The 21728-nt window shown below is 49.9% G+C and overlaps 1 protein-coding gene across 3 annotated transcripts in view; it reads right to left on the bottom strand.

Annotated features, from left to right (window-relative positions):
* Positions 1-21728, bottom strand: part of kcnh1a (potassium voltage-gated channel, subfamily H (eag-related), member 1a) — a 415016-nt gene that overhangs the window by 263181 nt on the left and 130107 nt on the right. For all 3 annotated transcript variants that reach the window (XM_038812190.1, XM_038812179.1, XM_038812184.1), the window contains one exon: positions 7367-7566. In XM_038812190.1, the coding sequence (XP_038668118.1) occupies positions 7367-7566 (200 nt within the window). The remainder of the gene's footprint in view (positions 1-7366; positions 7567-21728) is intronic.

Here is a 21728-nt window from a genome sequence, read left to right as displayed (position 1 = left end):
GGGAGCGATGGTCCTTGAACTGTCTCCGTCACCCGAGCTGATGGTGGAGACGCCATGGATGGGGAAGGGGTGGCCTGGGTGGGGTGCTGGGGGAAAAAAAACAGGGGGGGGGGGGGGGGTCTGTGGGGAAGGGGGGGGGGGAAGGCCGCAGGCCGGCGGGTGCCACGTCCCGGAGGGAGACCGTGTTCTGCCGACCGTCGGGGTACTCCACGTACGCATACTGCGGGTTAGCTTGTTCCACCAACGGGTCGGACTTGTGCACCCGCACATGCTTCCGGAGCAAGATGGGTCCGGGGGCGGCCAGCCACGTCGGGAGAGGGGATCCGGAGGACGACTTCCTGGGGAAAACAAGAAGACATTCATGAGGTGTCTGATTTGTTGTGGTACAGAGGAGTGAGCGGATAGAATGTAGGGCATCGTGGATAACCTCTTGCCATCGGGAAATAGGGAGATCTCTGGACCGGAGGGCCAGTAGTATGGTCTTCCAGATGGTGCCATTTTCCCGCTCGACCTGTCCGTTACCCCGAGAGTTATAGCTGGTCGTCCTGCTAGAGGCAATGCCCCTGTTGAGCAGGAATTAATCGCTATATATGTATGCGGGGTAGCCGAACAGGGAGAAGATGGAGAGGAGGGCCTTAATGACGGTCGATGTGGTCATGTCGGGACAGGGAATGGCGAAGGGGAAGCGGGAGTATTCGTCGATTACCGTCAGGAAGTAAATGTTGCGGTTGTTAGAGGGAAGGGGCCCCTTGAAGTCAATGCTGAGACGTTCGAAGGGGCGGGATGCTTTGATCAGATGTGCGCGCTCGGGGCGGTAGAAGTGCGGTTTGCACTCTGCGCAGATGTGGCAGTCACGGGTTACTGTCCTGACTTCCTCGATGGAGTAGGGCAGGTTGCGGGTCTTAATGAAATGGTAGAAACGGGTCACCCCTGGATGGCAGAGGTCCGCGTGGAGGGAGCGGAGGCGGTCTATCTGCGCGCTGGCGCAGGTACCGCGGGACAGGGCATCAGGAGGCTCATTGAGCTTCCCAGGACGATACAAGATATCATAGTTGTACGTGGACAACTCGATCCGCCACCGTAAGATCTTGTCATTCTTAATCTTGCCCCTCTGTGCATTATCGAACATGAAGGCCACTGACCGTTGGTCTGTGAGGAGGGTAAACTTCCTGCCGGCCAAATAGTGCCTCCAATGTCGCACAGCTTCGGCTATGGCCTGGGCTTCCTTTTCCACTGAGGAGTGGCGGAGTTCGGAAGCCTGGAGGGTTCTGGAGAAGAAGGCCACAGGTCTGCCCGCTTGGTTCAGGGTGGCCGCCAGAGCTACCTCTGATGCGTTGCTCTCGACCTGGAAGGGGAGGGACTCGTCGATGGCGTGCATCGTGGCCTTTGTGATGTCCGCTTTGATGCGGCTAAAGGCCTGGAAGGCCTCTGTTGACGGCGGGAAGGTCGTGGTTTGAATGAGGGGACGGGCCTTGTCGGCGTAATTGGGAACCCATTGGGCGTAGTAAGCGAAGAAACCCAGGCAGCGTTTGAGGGATTTGAGGGTATTGGGGAGAGGGAGTTCCATCAGGGGGCGCATGCGTTCAGGGTCGGGGCCTATCACTCCGTTACGCACTACGTAGCCGAGGATGGCTAGACGGTCGGTGCTAAATACGCACTTATCCTTATTGTAAGTGAGGTTAAGGAGTTTTGCGGTTTGGAGAAATTTCCGGAGGTTGGTGTCATGGTCCTGCTGGTCGTGGCCGCAGATGGTGACATTATCGAGGTACGGGAAGGTAGCCTATAATCCGTACTTGTCGACCATTCGGTCCATCTCCCGTTGGAAGACCGAGACCCCATTTGTGACACCAAATGGAACCCTAAGGGAGTGGTAGAGGCGCCCATCAGCCTCGAACGCGGTGTACTTACGGTCACTCGCGCGGATGGGGAGCTGGTGATAGGCGGACTTGAGGTCCACAGTGGAGAAGACTTTGTATTTCGCGATATCGTTTACCATGGCGGAAATACGGGGGAGAGGATACGCGTCCAGTTGCGTAAACCGGTTGATGGTCTGGCTATAGTTGATGACCATCTGGTTTTTCTCCCCAGTCCGGACCACCAGCACTTGTACTCGCCAGGGACTGTTGCTGGCCTCGATGACTCCTTCCTTCAGCAACCTCTGGACCTCGGACCTGAGGAAGGTCCGGTCCTGGGCGCTGTACCGTCTGCTCCGTGTCGCGACGGGTTTGCAATCGGGGGTGAGATTAGCAAACAAGGAGGGGGGGTCCACTTTGAGGAACGCGAGGTTGCAGACAGTGAGGGGGGGCATAGGGCCGCCGAATTGGAAGGTCAAGCTCCGCAGGTTGCACTGGAAGTCCGGTCCTAGGAGTGCCGGTGTGCAAAGGTCAGGGAGGATAAGGAGTTTATAATTTTTTAAAACCTTCCCTTGGACCGTGAGGTCAGCGATGCAGCAGCCGGTGATGCGGACAGAGTGCGAACCTGAGGCTAACACTATTTTGTGTTTTACAGGATGGACAGGGAGCGCGCAGCGTCTTACCGTGGCAGGGTGAACGAAGCTTTCCGTGCTCCTGGAGTCCAGCAGGCAGCCCGTCTCGTGGCCGTTGAGGTGGATCAGCGTCGTTGTTTTGGCGAGCGTGCGTGGCCGTGACTGGTCGAGTTGAATGGCCGCGAGCCGTGGAGAAGAACCATCGTCGTAGTCGGCGGCGGCCGAGTAGGTGCTGGCAGAACCTTACGTGCCAGTCCAAGATGGTGGTGCACAGGATCCGCACGTGGAGTCGGTGCCCCAAGATGGCGGCGCCCGCGAGGCCCTCATGGTTGCTGGGGGCAGGGTTAGCGGTGCCGGCGGGCCGATCGGAGCGGCTGAGAGCAGGGGCAGAGAGGCGCGCAGGCCGGGCCCGGGGGGAGAGATTTGTGCGGTGCGCTGGAAGGGCCCGGAGGAGGGGGGTTGGCGCGCAGGCCAGGCGCAGGGGCCCGGGGGGGGGGGGGGGGGGGGGGGGGGGATTGGTGCGGTGTACTGGAAGGGCCTGAAAAGGCCCGGAGGGGGGGGATCCCGGTCGCTGCACGGTACAGCAGCGACCGATTTGGCCTGGCAGTCTGTCGAAAGTGGCCCTTCTTCCCACAGCTCTTACAGAGGGCGGAGCGGGCCGGGCAGCGTGGGCGAACCCGCAGAAATAGCAGCGGGGCCCCGCGGACTTGTCGGGGCGTCCCACGGCGCAGGCCTGAGGGGGGTCGGGAGCGGCGGATGGCGGTGGGGAAGCGTGCCAGGAGGCCCAGGGTGCTGCAGCGCGGCTGGGGACATAGGCGCGGGAGTTTAAAGCGGCGACCTCCAGGGAGGTGGAGAGAGTCCGTGCCTCAGTTAAGCTGAGGTCGTCTTTCTCCAGCATCCGCTGGTGGATAGCGGCAGACTGCATCCCAGCCACGTAAGCATCTCTAATCAGAAGTTCCATGTGCTCCGTGGCTGAAACTTGGAGGCATGTGCAATTCCTCTCCAGGACAGCGAGGGCCCGGTAAAAATTGTCTAATGACTCACCGGGGAGCTGTTGTCTGGTAGCCAGCAGATGTCCGGCGAATACTCTGTTTACCGGTTTAAGAAACTGTCCTTTCAGCTTATCCATGGCCGCGTCGTAATCTTTTTCCTCCGCAATCATCGCGTAGGCCGCCATGCCCACGCTGGAGTGGAGGATATGAAGCTTCTGTGCCATGGTGGGGGGGCTGTTTGCGGACGCCAGGTAACCTTCGAAACATGCCAGCCAATGTTTAAAAATTTCTGAAGCGTTCTGAGTTTGCGGGCTGATGCGGAGGCATTCGGGCTTGATCCGGAGCTCCATCTTCAAAATTCTAGCTTATTAAATTGATGAACCATCAATTGAACGCGAGAGGAGTTGCTGTACAAAAGTAGGCTTTAATAAGCTAGATGTTAGCCCTGCGGTCGACTACAGTAAATGGCCGACCGCTGGGCGTGCTGGGTATTTATACCTCGCCCTGGAGGCGGGTTAACTCAGCCTCTCGACCAATCGGGGAGCCGTCACATGACTGGTCTCAACCAATCGGTCGAGAGGCACATGACCGGCCAGGACCAATGGTAAGCCGGTGTTCTGCACCAATGGCAGGCAGCTATGTTAATCATACCACCACAGTACTCTAAATTTATATATTTTTTTTAAATCAGCTCTCAAAGTATCCAGCATGAATTATTACAAATGAGTCAAGATTGGAAAGGAAACTAACATAATATATTATTCTTTCGCATTTAACCATCATCCAACTAGAACATCCAAAATGTATCATTTAATTATTTTTCATGGCATGTTGAGCAATTCATTTTGAGTAATCTGTGTAACCAGCGTAAAATTTGTATTGCTTAGTTAGTGTATCTGGAAAAAAATTTCAAAATAGAATTTTAAATGAAATATTCCTCATGTCAGTCTCCGGCTCAGTATTTTTGAGGTATTTAATTAGATAAGACACATAAAACCTTTTCAAAACAATGATCAGATCTCCCAACAATGGCACTGTTCACAGGATGGCAGGCAGTAAGCCACCTTGTAAGCGATACAGTTTTATCTTGTAACATAAGAAGTGTTATTAGATAACACACTTATCAGTATTGTCTAGCAATCCCATGCTTTCATTGGGGTTCCACACTCAAAGGGAGTTCAGGGTTAGTACACATTTTCTGGCCCATGCTCGATTCAACAGGCCTCAGGATCAGTGAATTTCCCTTTTATTCTCCAAAGACGTTACTCATGGAGAAAATTAAAACAAAAACATTCTTCCCTTCCTTTAGCTGTCTCTTGTTCTTTTGTACCAGCCAATGATTTATGTGTTGCATTATATGGGACAGATTTTGACTTTGTGTAATAATGTAAAATGGGTGATAGAGAATTGGATTTCAAGGTTTACACTACTGCGCAAAGTCAAAATCTACTCCTCTGTGGGGTTTCCACATGTTCTTTCATCAATATATTCAAAGTTGCATATATTTCCTTTTTAAAACTCAACAGGATAGGCAAAATTTAACAAATTCAAATTATATTTGGGGATCAGATGGGAAAAAGGGGAACACAAAATTGAGAGAGGAAGTATGGATTGGGGGTTCAGTCTGGGAGGTAGTAAAGATTCAAGAACCAGGTGTAAGCAAGAGGGTGAGGTTTGGGAGAGAGGTGGGCAAGAGTTGGTACCTGATAGAGCAGGCTTTTTCAAAGTGCGGGTCGCGACCCGCGGTAGGGTCGCGGACGGGTGTCGGGAGGGTCGCTGAGTGATCGATCGCAGCGTACCTGCAGTGGTCCCGATCTGATCCTGGGAGAAGCGCCCAATGTCCACTACCAGCATATATATTAAAATGGCCTGAGCTGCACTGTTCAAGCCAGGGTTGGTCTTCAGTCTCATCACTCTCCTGTTCTTGAGCAGAGGTGCACTAACAAACCTTCACGCTGTGAAGCAATTACTGTTCTTTTACATGCTGAATTCAGAAGGTGTCTCGTGATGGAGGCTCAATTCAGTATGTACCAGAGCAGGACAGTTTCCTGGCATCGCTAAAGCAAGGGACAGATGGGCCTGCGGACTGTGCAGTATGTTGTCAATGTCAGACACCTGACAAAGTTCTGCAGAGCCAGGTAAGAGTTAACCATTGGGACTCTGGAAAAATCAACAGCTCAAGCAAGTGTTATTGAAAGGACTAAACCTATCTGTCATTTTATGCCAGAGGCAGCTTACGTTGAGCATAGTACAACTGAAGAGCATGGCCCAGACTCTGCAACAGATGATGGTGGAGAAAGGTTCTATGATACCCCAGTAGAACATGCAGATGAACATCGGTCACAGCGGAACAGCTCAATTCCCAAGAGCGATGAGAGGTCAAAGTCACAAACAGGTTTGTCAGGAGGTGGAGTTGGAATATTACAGTTGGCAGATCCTGGAGTCAGCAGCATCGCATGAGCGAATGGGACACAGTTAATGTGGTCGGTTTAGATACAGCATCAAGCCAGACTCTGTTTTGGAACAAAGATGCTTGAATTTCATCCCTCAAAGCTTCAACTAACTCGTTACTCTGGAGGTGCTTGTGGAACTAAATGTTGATTCTGTAAATGCCACTGGGTTCGGTGTCATTTTTGGGATTGTCTTGTCGGTTATCGGTGAGACCTGGTTGCCAATGAGTCTGCTGGTGACCAGTGTATTCCGGAACGGTTGATATAATCCCTTTCCTTGTGTACATGCACATTTCTTCAGATTATAAAACTGAGCTCACTCACCACATCTCCAAAAACAAAATGTATAAACAATGTACAAACTATATGCCAATCAGCATATAGTTTGAAGAAATTGAGATGTATTTATTTCTATCCACTTGCAACAATAAATTAAATCCTTTTGTCATAAATTTTATTTTCGTACTGAACTGATTTGCAGACAAAGATTGAGATCTGGTCATTGTATGGAATTCATGCACTGGTTCCAACACAACGGGGGGCAGTGGAATAGCTGTGTAAGAGAGAGTCACTACAAGGTTCGTGTGCCTGGGTGTGTGAGAGAGAGAGAATTATAGCACATGGTCGGCCGGCGTGGGTCCCGAAGGTCGGCCGGTTGGCAAAAGGGGTCCCGAGAAAAAAAGTTTGAAAATCACTGTGACAGAGTACGAAGAACATCTAAACACACAGGGTATGGAACTTGGGAACCGAACACCACACAGGTCAGCTTCAACCCTGGGCTGGAATTCTCTGGCTGTTCACTGGCAGCGGGATTCTCTGGTCCCAACAGCAGCGCACACCAGCCCGCGGTTTTCCCGGCAGCGTAGGGGTGGCTTCAATGAGAAATCCCATTGACAGCGGCTGGAATCCCGGAGAATCCCACCCCAGACCTCAAGCAGGATAACTCTTTTGGTCAAAAAAAAAACTATTAGTACAGGGTGTTTAATTAAATGATCAATTTTAATTTTTGTGAATTATCTAAGTTTTATGATTATCGGTTGCACTTTTTGCATGCTGGTAAGTCAGTAAGGAAGTCACAAACAACAAATGAAATAAATCACAAATTAAGCGCTTTTTGGTTGAATGAGGAGGGATGATGGTCAAACTCTTCCCTGCTTGCTTCCAAATAAGTCGACAGGATCGTCTACATTCACCTTAACAGGTGAACAGAGCCTTTGTTTAACATCTCACATAAAATACAGCACTCTACACAATGCCCTACACCCTTGGTACAGCAGTCGAATGGCAACACAAATGATGTGCTCAAGTCTTAAGATTGGAGTTTAAACCCAAGACCTAACTCTGAAGGTGAGAATACCACTACGCAAAGGTGACACCATTATACCAAAATATACTACAGATTAGAAAAGATGTGCATATTTTCTTTTTAATTTCTGTACCTTTTCTGTATCAATTCCCTTAGACATCGACCAAGTCGAAACAATGTAGTCCATGACACGCTCACTCAGGCCCTTGGGCACCTGATAAAGCTTCAAAAAGTCTCGGACACAGTTCAGCATCTCGTGGTACCTGTTGCTATTCGCATACATTTGCTGGAAGATCGTTGTCACGTTACCAAAGATGGTTGCATACAGGAGGGCTGCAAACAAGAAAAGATCAAATAACATTTTAGCTGCAAAATGAGCAGTTAAAAAGTGAATGTAAAGGCAGTGTTGAAGAAGGAACATATTGTTCAGAATGGGAACTTAGATTCTTAATGCTACTCCCTTGATTAACTTTTCATTGTGCACATTAAGATCAGACGGTTAATGGAACTAAATAAATCCTGCAACGTAGAACAGCCTGCAAAAGTTGCAGGAAAGGTGGCATTTGGAGGGATAGGGAAAAGATCTAAGTGATACAAATAAGTACGGTCTGGTAAGAAAGCCTGAAGGAACATATAAGAACATAGGAATTACTAGACAACAAGAGACAAAGATCCATCTAATTCACCTTCTATTTGTCAGCCATTTGATAGAGATATAATAATAAAGTTAGTGACAGAGTTGTAATCAATTTGTATTAAATAGTTCACAACATAATCTTTATTAGTGTTACAAGTAGGCTTACATTAACACTGCAATGAAGTTACTGTGAAAATCCCCGCGTCACCACATTCCGGCGCCTGTTTGGGTACACAGAGGGAGAATTCAAAATGTCCAAATGACTTAACAGCAAGTCTTTCGGGACTTGTGGAAGGAAACACACGCAGACACATGGAGAACGTGCAGACTTCGCACAGACAGTGCCCAAGCCAGGAATCGAACCTGGGACCCTGGTGCTGTGATGCAACGGTGCAAACCACTGGGCTACCGTGCCGCCCATTGTCACAGACATAAGGTGAGGAAAACCTCACTGGCGAAATGCTTTGGAAACCATGGATGGAATGTTTCCACCCTGTCGTGGGGGAGGTGGGACGATAAAATGTGGCGAGCCGCTCAAATGTCCAGTGACCTGTGCGGGACTGGAAAAGTTCCACCAGCAAAATAAGTTGCATAAGTCCAAAGTTACCTGTTCCTCCATGTATGTTATACTTATCAACAAGAGTCTTAAATTAGTCATACATTACATCCAAAGAGATTTTCTGATAGTACTATCAATGAAAAGACTGCAAATGGAGAGAAACACACTACTGGCAAATTGCTTTAGGTTGTCATTACATCAGTACTTTAATATTATTCTGAAATATACCCTAAAAATGGCTGTGCATAACATTGATATAAAACTCTAAAATGCTTAATATAAAATCTATCTTTGTTGTCAGTTTTTCAATTGACCGAGCCTCGATAACACTTAAAGGGAGCCAGTTAGAGATTTCCACTTCCCAACATCACCCCTGAACACCTTAGCTATAATTTTACTGAAGCGCCATCATGTCCCGAAACTTGCCCACCAGATTAAATATTTTCTCACTTTCTATCCTATCAAATCTTTCAGTCAACCATACTTCCAGTGGTGGCCATGGAGTGAGTGGTCGCACACTGGGTGGCTCCTGCCTAGAGGTGTTGGTTTTGGTCCCTTCTACCTGAACTTCAGGGAATTTTGGCGGTAAGATTGTATGGAGAGTGGAGGGGGAATCATTTCTGCCCAGGGTGGGCATGTCTACAGGGTATCAAACCCGACGTAAGACAGTGAAAACCCTGGCTAAAGAGTTAGAGGAGACTCGTGGTGCAGCATCAATTGGAAAAATGGCGGAGGGGGAAAGATTGTCGTTGACTGGAAAGCTTCCAATGGAGCAGCCGATGAGCTTCATGAATTTCGGCAGGGATGTTTGTGGCGGGCAGGTTTGCTGGGCTAGAGGAACGTCGGGAGACGTTCGAGCTACCACGGGGGAGTGGGTTCAGATATTGGCCAGTGCAGACTTTGCGTGCAAGGAGCTGCCCTCATTCCCTCAAGTACTGGAATAATAATAATAATAATAAACACTTATTGTCACAAGTAGACTTCAATGAAAAGCCCCTTTTCGCATTTGGAGAAAATGTTGACCGAGCCTCGAGAACATTTCAAGGGAGAAAATGTTTGGAATATACGCTTTCAGAAAAAATGTTGTTCCCGGATGAAGAGCGGGGGTTGGTAGAATTGGGAGCATATATGGGTGGTTGGGAGAGCAGGGCCTTTGTGTAAAGGATCAAGCAAAAGGAGCAGTTGGGGAGGAAGATAGGGTGATAGTAATGTGCCGAGTGAACGCAATCTTGGCCTGCGCAAGGATGAGACTTATACAATTTAAGGCGATGCAGGGTCCACATGACTCGGGCCTGGATGGTTTTTCTTACAGGTAATGGATGGATGCTGTAATGACCTCCAATTAGCATTATTGGTTGGCCAATTGGAGTATGAGCTCCCTCAATGATAGCTCATTGAGGGAGCCCATATAAGCACCTGGAATGCTCGCAGCACTGTTTGGAGCTGCTCTTGTATCTAGTGATTGGAAATAAATATTGGTGTGGTGACGGGACTCCTGCCTCCTGTGGATTATTACAGTGGCGACGAGGTAAACAAAGAACTTCGCGGAGACCAGCTGCCGCACTCGGAGGGTAAGCCTTGCTATTTCAAAAATGCCGTTTTTTGGGAGGTTAGGTGCATTCGACCCGGCTATTGAGGACTGGTCCCAGTACGTGGAGAGAATATTTTACTTCTTCCGGGCCAATGATATAATTACGGACGAAAGGTGACGGGTTATCCTGATGTCGGCGTGCGGACCCTCAGCTTTCGCCATTATACGTAGTCTAACTTATCCCGATGCGCCGGACACAAATTCTTTCCAAGAATTAACGGAATTGGTGAAAGAGCACTACGACCCAAAACCACCCCTCATTTTGCGTAGGTACAGATTCTACACAGCGAAGCGGGAAGACAGGGAGTCAGTCACAAATTTCTTGACTTGCTTGAGAAGGCTGGCTGAAAAATGTGAGTTTGGCCCGACGCTAAATGAAATGCTTCGGGACCGGTTAGTGTGTGGCATAAATGACCTCACAATACAGATGCGCCTGTTGGCGGAAACGCAGCTAGACTGCAGGCAGGTGTTACAGCTCGCACTGGCAGCAAGTGGGGCGCAGGAACTACAGGGCACGCCAATGGAGGTAGATACCTGTGAGAGGGACTACCACAACGGGTCCAGCTACCAGATAGCCGCTCTCAGGAAAAGCCTGAGGAATAGAGGGAAAAAGGAAAAGCCCAGAACTGCCCCCAAGTCTGCCAGGACTAACTGGAGACAGAGGGAAGTCCCGGCTGAGGTTCCCCCAACAGAGAAGGACCGTTTTTGGCACCAGACAGAGTGGGGTAACAACAACAGAAACCCTAGAAGGAGGTGGCAAAGAGGAATAGCAGGTGGGGACGCAGGGAAGTAAACAACCTAGACGCCCCATCCTCCTCCGAAGGAGAACAATTATATAATATTGCGATGAAGAAAGCAGAACATATTAAGATTACCCCACGGGTGAACGGTCGGCCGACAATAATGGAAATAGACACGGGGGCGGCCGTATCAGTAATGGGAGTGGCAGCATTTAGAAAAATCAAAGATGGACTCCAGCCGCTAACCCTAACAAAAACATCGACGAAACTTAAAACCTACACGGGGAACCCCTCGAAGTTCTAGGCACGACTCATGTACCCATGGAATATGAGAAACAATTGCTCAGATTACCGTTGACGATAGTAGAGGACTCCGGACCGAGCTTAATTGGACGGAACTGGCTGAAAGACCTAAAATTAGATTGGATGAAAATTTTCCAGAGTGGAAGCGGGCAGTTGAGTGGAGTACTCCAAAAATACCCGGAGGTCTTCCAAGAAGGTTTGGGGGAAATCATAGGCGCCAAAGCAACTTTGCACGTGGACACAGAGCCCTTCTGAAATTTTGTAAGGTCAGGCCGATACCTTTCGCATTAAGGAAGAAAGTAGAGGTCGAAATAGAGAGGTTACGGCGCAACGGCATTATCAGACCAGTACAGTTCTCGGAATGGGCAGTGCCGGTGGTACCAATTTTGAAGCCAGACGGCTCGATACGTCTCTGTGGAGATTTCAAACAGACGGTAAACAAATACGCACTGCTGGATAAATACCCGATCCCGAAAATAGACGAGTTATATGCCAAATTGGCAGGTAGGCTTTGTTCACGAAACTAGACATGAGCCACGCCTACCTACAGTTAAAACTGGACAAGGACTCCCAGAAGTTCGCTACGATCATCACCCTGAAGGGCATTTTTCGTTAAACTAGGCTACCTTTCAGAGTGTCATCAGCCTGCGCTATATTCCAGCGGACGATGGAAAATATTCTGCAGGGACTACCGCAGGTGGCGATTTATTTGGACGATGTCTTAATCACGGGTAAGACGAACAGGGAACACTTAAGGAACCTGGAGAAAGTGCTCAGGCGTTTCGCAAAGGCAGGCGTACGGCTAAAAAGGGAAAAATGTGTTTTTCTGGCCCCACAAGTGACGTACCTGGGATATAAAGTAGACGAGTCAGGCTTACATCCATTAGAAGACAGAGTAAGGGTAATAAAAGAAGCCCCAGCTCCCGCCATGGTCCAGGAGCTACGATCATTTCTAGGGTTGGTAACCTATTATGGAAAATGTATTGAAAATAGGGCGTCCATCCTAGAACCCCTCCACCAGCTACTAAAAAAGGGGCAAGAATGCAAATGGTCCACCCGCCAAAACCGAGCATTTAGGGACATTAAGAAACAGCTGTCATCCGAAAATGTCCTAGAGCATTATGACCCAAGGAAGGAGTTGGTGGTCACTTGTGACGCATCCCCTTACGGGGTAGGAGCCGTCTTAGCCCGTAGAGGAAGGAATGGGGAAGAACGGCCAATAGCCTATGCTTCGAGGACCTTGGCGATGGCTGAGAGGAAGTACGCCCAAATCGAGAAGGAAGGACTGGCGGTGATATTTGCAGTAAAAAAATTTCACCGGTATCTGTACGGGCGGAAATTCACCATAGTGACGGACCATAAGCCGTTATTAGGGTTATTGAAAGAAGACAAGTCAATACCCCCGATCGCATCAGCTAGAATCCAACGCTGGACGTTGCTACTGGCGGCATATAGATACGTTCTGGAGCACAGACCGGGAACGCGAGTAGCACATGCAGATGCTTTAAGCAGACTTCCCCTCCTGGACACCCCGCCGATAATACCGAAAGTAGAGGAGACGGTAATGACTCTAAATTTTTTGGACACCCTACCAGTAGACGCACAACATATTCGGTTGCGGACACAAAAAGACCCAGTTTTAGCTAAGATGAAGCATTTACTGCTAACAGGGGAACTGGAAAGACCAGTGGAGCACCAGATGCACCCATACTGGAGCAGAAGGGACCAAATAACCGTTGAAGATGGTATCCTATTATGGGGAGCCCGGGTAACAGTCCCAGCTCAGGGCCGTCAGGCAATCTTAACCGAGTTACATCACGGACACCCAGGGGTGTCTAAAATGAAGATGCTAGCTCGAAGCTACGTTTGGTGGCCAGGATTGGACACAGACATAGCAGCCTTGGTATGTTGGTGCCAGGAGTGCCAACAGGGGCAAAGAGTGCCACCAGCTGCACCATTGCACCCGTGGTAATGGCCAGGTAGACCGTGGACCCACCTGCATATTGACCACGCCGGCCCTTTCATGGGCTCAATGTTTTTGGTGATAGTGGACGCCCACTCCAAATGGTTGGACGTCCACCGGGTAAACACGGCAAGCACAGCATCGACAATCGAAAAGCTCAGGGCCTCATTTGGAACACATGGACTTCCGGAGGTATTGGTGTCGGACAACGGAATGGCATTCACAAGTGGGGAATTTGGAAAATTCCTAAAAGAAAACGGAGTCCGCCACATCAAGACGGCCCCTTACCATCCAGCGTCCAACGGCCTGGCAGAGAGAGCAGTCCAGACACTAGAAGCGGGACTCAAGAGTAGCCGGCAGCGTCAATGGACACAAAGCTCTCCGGCTGGCTGTTTGATTACAGGACCACACCGCATTCCACAACGGGCATACCGCCAGCTGAACTCTTAATAGGAAGGCGGCTGCGAACAAGGCTGAGACTCCTTTTCCCAAATTAACGGGGAAAGTGGAAAAACAACAGGAGGCCCAACGTAGGGGGCATGATAATAGTCGGCAGCAGAGACATTTCCAGGTGGGGGCACCGGTTTGGGTCAAGAATTATGGGAATGGACCAACGTGGGTCAAAGGCACGGTAGAGTCCCAAACAGGGCCCATATCCTATGAAGTTTCTATACGAGGTAAGGTGCTGAAGAAACACATAGACCAAATAAGGGCAGTGGAACCACACCTGGAGGCAGGGGAAGCAGGACCGCCTCAAGCTAGGATAGCCCAGACGGAAAAGATACCCACAACCCAGCCCCGAGCAATTTCTCCAGACCCCGTCATCCAGTCGTCAGAGTCGGAGATGGACACGTTCGACGAGGCCGCTGCGACACCTCTCCCCGAGAAGGAGGAAGAACAACTTCCAAGGAGGTCGTCAAGAAAAAGACGGGCACCTATAAGGTACACCCCGCCCACGTCGGAGAACGACCCAGCGGACGACACAGAGGTGACAGACCCGGACATGAGGAGCAGGAAGAAGCTCAGATGACTGCCAGCTGGCAGGAATTCCTCGGACTTTGGGGGGGGGGGGGGGGGGGGGGGGGGGGGGTTGTAATGACCTCCAATTAACATTATTGGTTGGCCAATTGGAGTGTGAGCTCCCTCAATGATAGCTCATTGAGGGGGCCCATATAATCACCTGTGTAGGCTTTGTGCCCCAGTCTTAAGTTGACTGGAATGCTAGCAGCATTGTTTGGAGCTGCTCTTGTATCTAGTGATTGGAAATAAATATTGTGTGGTGATGGGGCTCCTGCCTCCTGTGGATTATTACAGATGCGAGAGGTGGGTGTGCGGCGAACTATGTCCATTTGCTCTGGGGGTGTGAGGTGTTGGGAGAACTTTTGGGAAGCGGTGTTTAGGAACCTATCGAGGATTGTAGGATTTGAGATGAAGACGGACCCTATGGTGGTGATCCTTGGAGTGCTGGAGCTGCTGGAGGGGAAGGGGCCCAATTGCGTGACCTTTGCCTTTCTGATTGCTGGCTGATGGATATGTCTGAATGCTACGCCACTGGGGTTGCGGCATGGTTGGAAGGCTTGTACGAGTTTCTCAGTTTAGAGAAAATCATATTTGCCCTAAGGGGGTCAGAGGAGGGCTTCGAGATATGGTGGAGGCTGTTCATGGCTATATTTGAGGAGCTGTTTGTTGGGAGGGAGGGGTAGGAGTAAATGGGGGAAATGTACAAACTGTATACTCTGTTGGATTTTAAGGTTGTGTTACTATGTTGAACAAGTTTGGAATAAAATACCTTTTTTTTTTTTAATCTTTCCGTCAACAGTCAACAGACATCAGTTAGATTGTCCCTTAATCTTCCATGCCCAAAGGTTAGTTTATGAAACCTGTCCTCATAATTTAGACATTTTAATCTAATATCATTCTGGTCACTCTGAGTTACAACCCCTCCGGGGCCAGTTAATCCTTTTGAAGGTGCAGAGCTCAGAACTGAACACAGTTCCAGATGCAGTCTATCCAGATATCAATACACAGGCAGCATAACTTCCTTCACTTTGATAATAGCTCAAAATCCTTTTCAACCTTTTGAATTATTTCCTGTGCCCTAGGTTCTAGTGATTCCCATGTGCTCTCCTTATATCTTTCTACTCCTGTCTCCTATTGTTTGAGGAATACTCTGATCTTTCTTTCTTAGGTCCGGAATGAATGGCCTTGCACTTCCCTGCGTTGAACTCTATCTGCCATCATCTGCATAATTTAACAATGGGCAGAATTCTCCCATGTTGAGACGAAGCACAGTGGCTGGTGGCTACGCTGACCAGGATGGTGGGTTTCCGTGTCAGATTCGGTGCTTGGAACGTCATTAATTATGCACAGGTACATTCCCCTCTCAGTTACCTGGTGGGCTGCCAGCTCATTCATTAGCTGCCGGGTTCAAAGGTCCTGGTAATATTTAAATCTTGGTCCAGCACACTCGTATCACTCTGTTCAGCCCACCTGCCTTCACCAGACTGTGCAGGATGTCAGCAACCCAGAGGAAAAAGAGGAGCAACCTCAAGAAGAACTTTGTTCCTCAATTCAACAACCCTCCCCCCAAACTCATCACCTACGAGGTGCTCATGCCCCACTTTCGCCTCTGACCACTGCATCTAGAGTCTTTGTGTATCCCCTTCCAGTAAACAATGTGGAATTCCTTTGACTCTCTTGTTTGTGAGCTTTTCATACAGCCTTGTACTGTCCAACCCCAGGCGCAGTACTGCGTGATAGTGGAGGGTCCATGGCTCCAGCAGCATGGTGCTGTCCATGAAGACCAGCTTGGCATAGAAATGGAGGCTGGAGCCAGTCTGCCCTGGCAAGCGGTGACAGTGCATCAGGAGAACTATCACCCCGAAGCCACTTGTAAACTGAGGACCGTATAGTGGACATCCCCTATCTCCCCTCTCACCCCCTCACTCGTCTATTATAGCGGGTTTTAGACAGACATCATTTCAAGCTGGCCTGACGCAATATTAAAATGTCTGACGGCATGTTGGTGGGCAGCTGTTTTAATGAGCGTTCATGAGATGTAAATTAATTCAAATGGCGTTCACGCCACCAACCAGTAGGGAGACCGACTCGTCATTAACCCACGATTGGGAGAATTGTTACATGATTTTATGCTGGCAGTTTTTGGCTCCAGCTAGAATGTCTACTCCTGCCCCATCTATCCCTCCCTCCTCTACTCCTCCTGCTCCCATTTCTCCTCTCCACAATTATTCTCTCTATTATCTTCGTGATTCCCTGCTTCCTGCTCATTAATCTCACATTCTCTCCTCCTCGCTTTACTTTTCTTCCCGACAACCTCATCTTCCCGTCCCCCTCGCTCTCCCTCCCTTCCCTCTCAATTCCCTCCCCCTGCCCTCCTCCCCCCCATACCCCTCACTCTCTCTCCGTAAACCCCTGTCCCAGCATCTCTCCCCCTCTTTGCCCTTTCTTCCCCACACACCTATCCCACTCTCCTGTCTCCCTCCTCAACCCCTCCCATCCCCATAGTCGTCTGGCCCCTACCCTTCTTGCCCCCATCAACCTCTGTTCTCCCTACTCCCATCCGCCTCACCTCTCTCTCTTGCACTCCTCTCTAACTATCCCCCTCCCCCATCATCATTCACAATCCCTCCCCATCCCTATCTCCTCTCTCAGCCCCTCCCCATCTCGCCTACCTCCCCTCTCACCCCCTCCCCTCTCCTCCCCTATCTCTCCTGTCACCCCTCCCCTATCTCGCCTCTCACCCCATCGCCTATCTCGCCTCTCACCCCCTCGCCTATCTCGCCTCTCACCCTCTCCCCTCTAACCCCATCCCCTACCTCCCCTCTCATCCCCTCCCCTCTCACCCCATCCCCTACCTTCCCTCACCCCCTCCCCTATCTCACCTCTCACCCCCTCCCCTATCTCGCCCCTCACCCCTCCCCATCTCATCTCTCACCCGTCCCCAATCTCGCCTCTCACCCCCTCCCCTATCTCGCCTCACCCCCTCCCCGTCTCGCCTCTCACCCCCTCCGCCATCTCACCTCTCACCCCCTCCCCATCTCGCCTCTCACCCCCTCCCCTATCTCACCTTTCATCCCCTCTCCATCCCCTATCTTCCCTCTCACCCCCCCAACATCCTGTCTCCACCCCTCTTTCCTCTTACTACTCCCCTTCCCCTCTATTCCGAACACATAGAACATAGAACAGTACAGCACAGAACAGGCCCTTCGGCCCCCGATGTTGTGCCGAGCAATGATCACCCTACTCAAACCCACGTATCCATCCTATACCCATAACCCAACAACCCCCCCCCCCCCTTACTTTTTAGGACACTACGGGCAATTTAGCATGGCCAATCCACCTAACCCGCACATCTTTGGACTGTGGGAGGAAACCGGAGCACCCGGAGGAAACCCACGCACACACGGGGAGGACGTGCAGACTCCGCACAGACAGTGACCCAGCCGGGAATCGAACCTGGGACCCTGGAGCTGTGAAGCATTTATGCTAACCACAATGCTACCGTGCTGCCCCAACACCTCCTCCTCCCCTATCTCCACTCACAAACCTTCCCTTATGTCCCCTTTAACCTCTCCCCCACAACTCTCTGTCCCTTTCCCTCTCCTTCCTCTCCCTCCTCCATCCATCTCTTCTGCTTCTCAACCCCTCCTCCCCTCTTGCCTCCCCCCCAATGTGTACCTTCCTCTCCCCTTTCAACCCCTTTCCCTCTCCCACCCTCCCCTTTCCTATCTCAATCTCCCCTGCTGCTGCCCCTCTCATCTCTCCTTCTGCTATTCCACCTCCCCTTCCTCACCCCTCACTCCCTCTCTCCTCTTCCCTTTCCCACCCTCCCCATTCTCTCCTCCCCTTTCACTTGTCCCTTTCCCTTCCCTTCTTTCCTCTCCCATTACCTTCCTCCTCCTTTCTCACCGCTCCCCATCTCTCCCAACTCCCCTTCCCATTCACTTTTCCCCTCCCCTTCCTCACCCCTAGCTTTCCCCCTACACTCCTCCTCTGACGGCATCAGTGATCTCCATTCAGCCTGCTTCATGTGGATAGGAGGCCTGCTCCTGCTGCACTCCAGAAAGAAGACTTTCCACTTCTCCTTAATGACTTCCAAAATGGCATCAGAAAATCAAGGTGGTGCACTGCCCCAGATTCCAGGTCTCTTAGTCATTCCACATTTCTCCCAATGTATGATCTTGTAAAAATATGAGGCAGCAGTGAAACCATTGCCATGCAATGGCTGCCACGGTTGTTCAATTCAGGCCAGTACTAAGCACATTATCTCCATTCCTACCCCACAGCTGATTATTGCCTATCAAGCCTGAGGCATGGTGATCATCAGATTGAGCCAACACCAGTCAGTTCTCTCTCTCTCAAGGGGAAAGCAGCCTATGGTCACCTGGGACTATGGTGACTTTTACCAAGTCTGTCTCCAGGCCAATGATGAAACTTGAGGTCTCTAACAGCTTCTGTGTTAGGTCAGAGGGGGGTTTGCGTACCACGGGGCAGCCTGTTCTGGAGTCTGGACCCTTTTGACAAGTAAGTTTGAAAATCAGTGACAGCTTCACAAGTTATTATCTCTATTCCAAGATGGCGCCAGAGCATAGCGACTCTGCGAGCTCTCTCCCCATGTCCCTTTTATTTTATCTCCTGTCAGTGTTCTGACCTACTAAAGCTATTTTCCTCTTATATAATTACTAACAATGTTCTTCTATGTTTTCTTACAGATCTGAGAATCCTTCGAACCTCGAGGTATGTATTTGCTTTGTTTGGCCCTTGTTCCGTACTGTAACCAATCACTGTTTATCGATGTACCATGTGTCAATGTTCTCTGTTGATTATTCTTTTGTCTAATATAATACTGTGTACATTGCCTTGGCCGCAGAAAAATAATTTTCACTGTACTTCAGTACATGTGACAATAAATCAAATCAATCAATCAATCTATTAGATGTTGTATGAAAATTTACGAGATTTTTTTTTAATGCAGCGATTAATGATAGGGCTATGGTTTTAAAAGGTAAGCGATCATTAATTAAATAGCACGAAAAAATGTTCAAATGCATTTCAGTACATTATCCAAAGAATAAAATACTCTACTGAATTCAAAAACATTGAGATTCAAATTTTAATGGGCGATTTGGATTTTGTGCTGTACCCTTTAAATTCATTCACAGCCCAGCCATCTGCAGAGTCTTTGAAATAACTGAACAGTCGGATGTGTTACAATCGCAGTACAGAACACTAACTTTTAAAAAAAGAAATCCTCGGGCAGCACGGTGGCCTAGTGGTTAGCACAACCGCCTCACGGCGCTGAGGTCCCAGGTTCGATCCCGGGTCTGGGTCACTGTCCGTGTGGAGTTTGCACATTCTCCCCGTGTCTGCGTGGGTTTCGCCCCCACAACCCAAAAATGAGCAGAGTAGGTGTATTGGCCACGCTAAATTGCCCCTCAATTGGAAAAAATAATTGGGTAATCTAAATTTATAAAAAATTTTAAAAAAGAAATCCAAAATCCCAGTTATTTGCTGAAAGGATGAAGCCATAAAATTCCATGTCTTAAAACAAAAGAATTTTAGCTACACATGCGTCAGACCAAGGTACCCATCTATCACCCTAAACCCAGATCAATATAAGTTAGACACTAATTAACAGACCAACTACGGCCAATTGTAAACTATATTCTACACTTTGGGCGCGATTCTCCGCTCCCCAGGCCGGGTGGGAGAATCGCGGGAGGGCCGCTCTGGCACCCCCCGCGGTTTCCCCCCCCCCCCCATGCGACACGCCGCTCGGAGAATTGTGGGTCGCCGTTTTTCACGGCGACCTGCGATTCTCCGGCCCGGATGGACCAAGCGGCCTGATGTTCCCGGCCTGTTCACGCCGACGGCAACCACACCTGGTCGCTGCCGGCGTCAACAGTGCGCAAAAGGTAAGTCTGGGGCCTGTGGGGGGCGGAGAGGGGATCGAGCACCACGGCCGTGCTCGGGAGGGGACTGGCCCGCGATCGGTGCCCACCGATCGTCGGGCCGGCGTCTCTAAGAGACACACTCTTTCCCCTCCGCCGGCCCGCAAGATCAAGCCGCCACGTCTTGCGGGGCAGCGGAGGGGAAGATGGCAACCACGCATGCGCGGCTGACGTCACTAAGGCGCCGCCGGCCGCGTCATTATCGGCGCGTCGCCTTGACGCCAGCATCAAGGCCCGCCGGCCAAGTTCCCCGCAACGCCGCTGCGGCCTCCGACGCCGTTGTGAAACACTCCAGGCTTCACGCCGCCGTCGGCCGTTGCGGAGAATTGCACCCATTAAATGGCAGCACAACTTCCCATCCCATCCCAAACATTTTAACAAACACATTCTTTCATACTGTACAGGTAACCCTTTCTTTTGTCACAATTACCCATATTAATTTACAAAGTGATACAGCATTAACCAAAGCAAGTAAATGTACCAATTAGGATTAGCAGGATTCAAACATCATAGAATTATCATAACTCCGAGTCTGTCTTCTCTCTTATATCCCTTCTTTAAACTCTGGACAGAGCATCAGCAATTACATTGTTTTTCCCACCAATTTTTAGGTTAAAGTAATGAAGCATCAAACTCCAGTAAAGCAACCAATGATTCTTCATGCGCAATTTCTTCAAAAATATCAGTGGGTTATGATTATTGTAAATGAATATCGCTCTATGATTATTTGAAACATATGCTTCAAAATTTTGAAGAGCCAAGACAAGATTGAAAGGGGATAACTTAACGTTAGACTTGCCTCCCAGGGGGAAAGTAAGAGACTGTTGTATGCTCGGTTTCATGGCGACATGGCTCACCCCTGCCTCTCCAGACAATGCCATACAACCTGAAGGCTTCTCAATACACCAGACAGATTGCATGGCGTCATCAGGCCTCATCAACTCCTCCTGGTGCTCGGACATGGCAACACTGGTAACCTACTGCTCCTGGGACCTGGAATACTTGACCAAGGAATGCCATCTGTACTATCTTCCACGTGAGTTCCCTTCAGCCATTATCACAGCGGTCTACATCCCACCCCAGGCAGAAGTGAAGAAGGCACTGGACAAATTGTACACAGTTATAAGTAACACCCAGATGCCTTGTACATCGTGGGCGGGGACCTCAACAAGGCCAACCTCAAGAGTGTCCTGCCAAAATTCCACCAAGGCATCTCCTGTACCACTATGTGCATCAACACTCTCGACCACTGCTACACAAAAATCAAGGGCGCCTACCGTTCCATCCCCCGACATCACTTTGGAAAATCAGACCATAAGGTGGGGCTCCTTCTCCCGGCATACAAGCAGAAACTTAAGCGGGAGAAGCCGGTTATAAAGGTCTTGCAGTGCGAGTTCGAGGCAACACAAGAGCTCTTACGTGACTGCATGGAGAGAAGGACTAGAAGTGCTAGTAAAGGCAGAAACAGAGAAGGCTTGGGCTGAAGCTGCAGCTGGAGACAGCATGGCGGAGGACTGGACCTCTGGTTTGCCGACCCAGCAGTCAAAGGAGCAGCTGATGCAAGTTATTCAGGAAGGCTTTGCCAAGCAGAATCAGGACTGCTTGGACCCGATAAAAGAGTCGATTGAGCGGCTGGAACTTAGATTGGACGCCCAAGATCGGACAATCCAGAAGGTGGAGAAGGCGCTGGCTGAGCAGGAGGAACATCAAACAGCAGTGGAGTTAGAGGTG

The sequence above is a fragment of the Scyliorhinus canicula genome, chromosome 1 (assembly GCF_902713615.1).
Source record: "Scyliorhinus canicula chromosome 1, sScyCan1.1, whole genome shotgun sequence".
Lineage (NCBI taxonomy): Eukaryota > Metazoa > Chordata > Chondrichthyes > Carcharhiniformes > Scyliorhinidae > Scyliorhinus > Scyliorhinus canicula.
The sequence above is the reverse complement of the archived record's forward strand: the minus strand, read 5'-3'. Positions and strand labels throughout refer to the sequence as shown.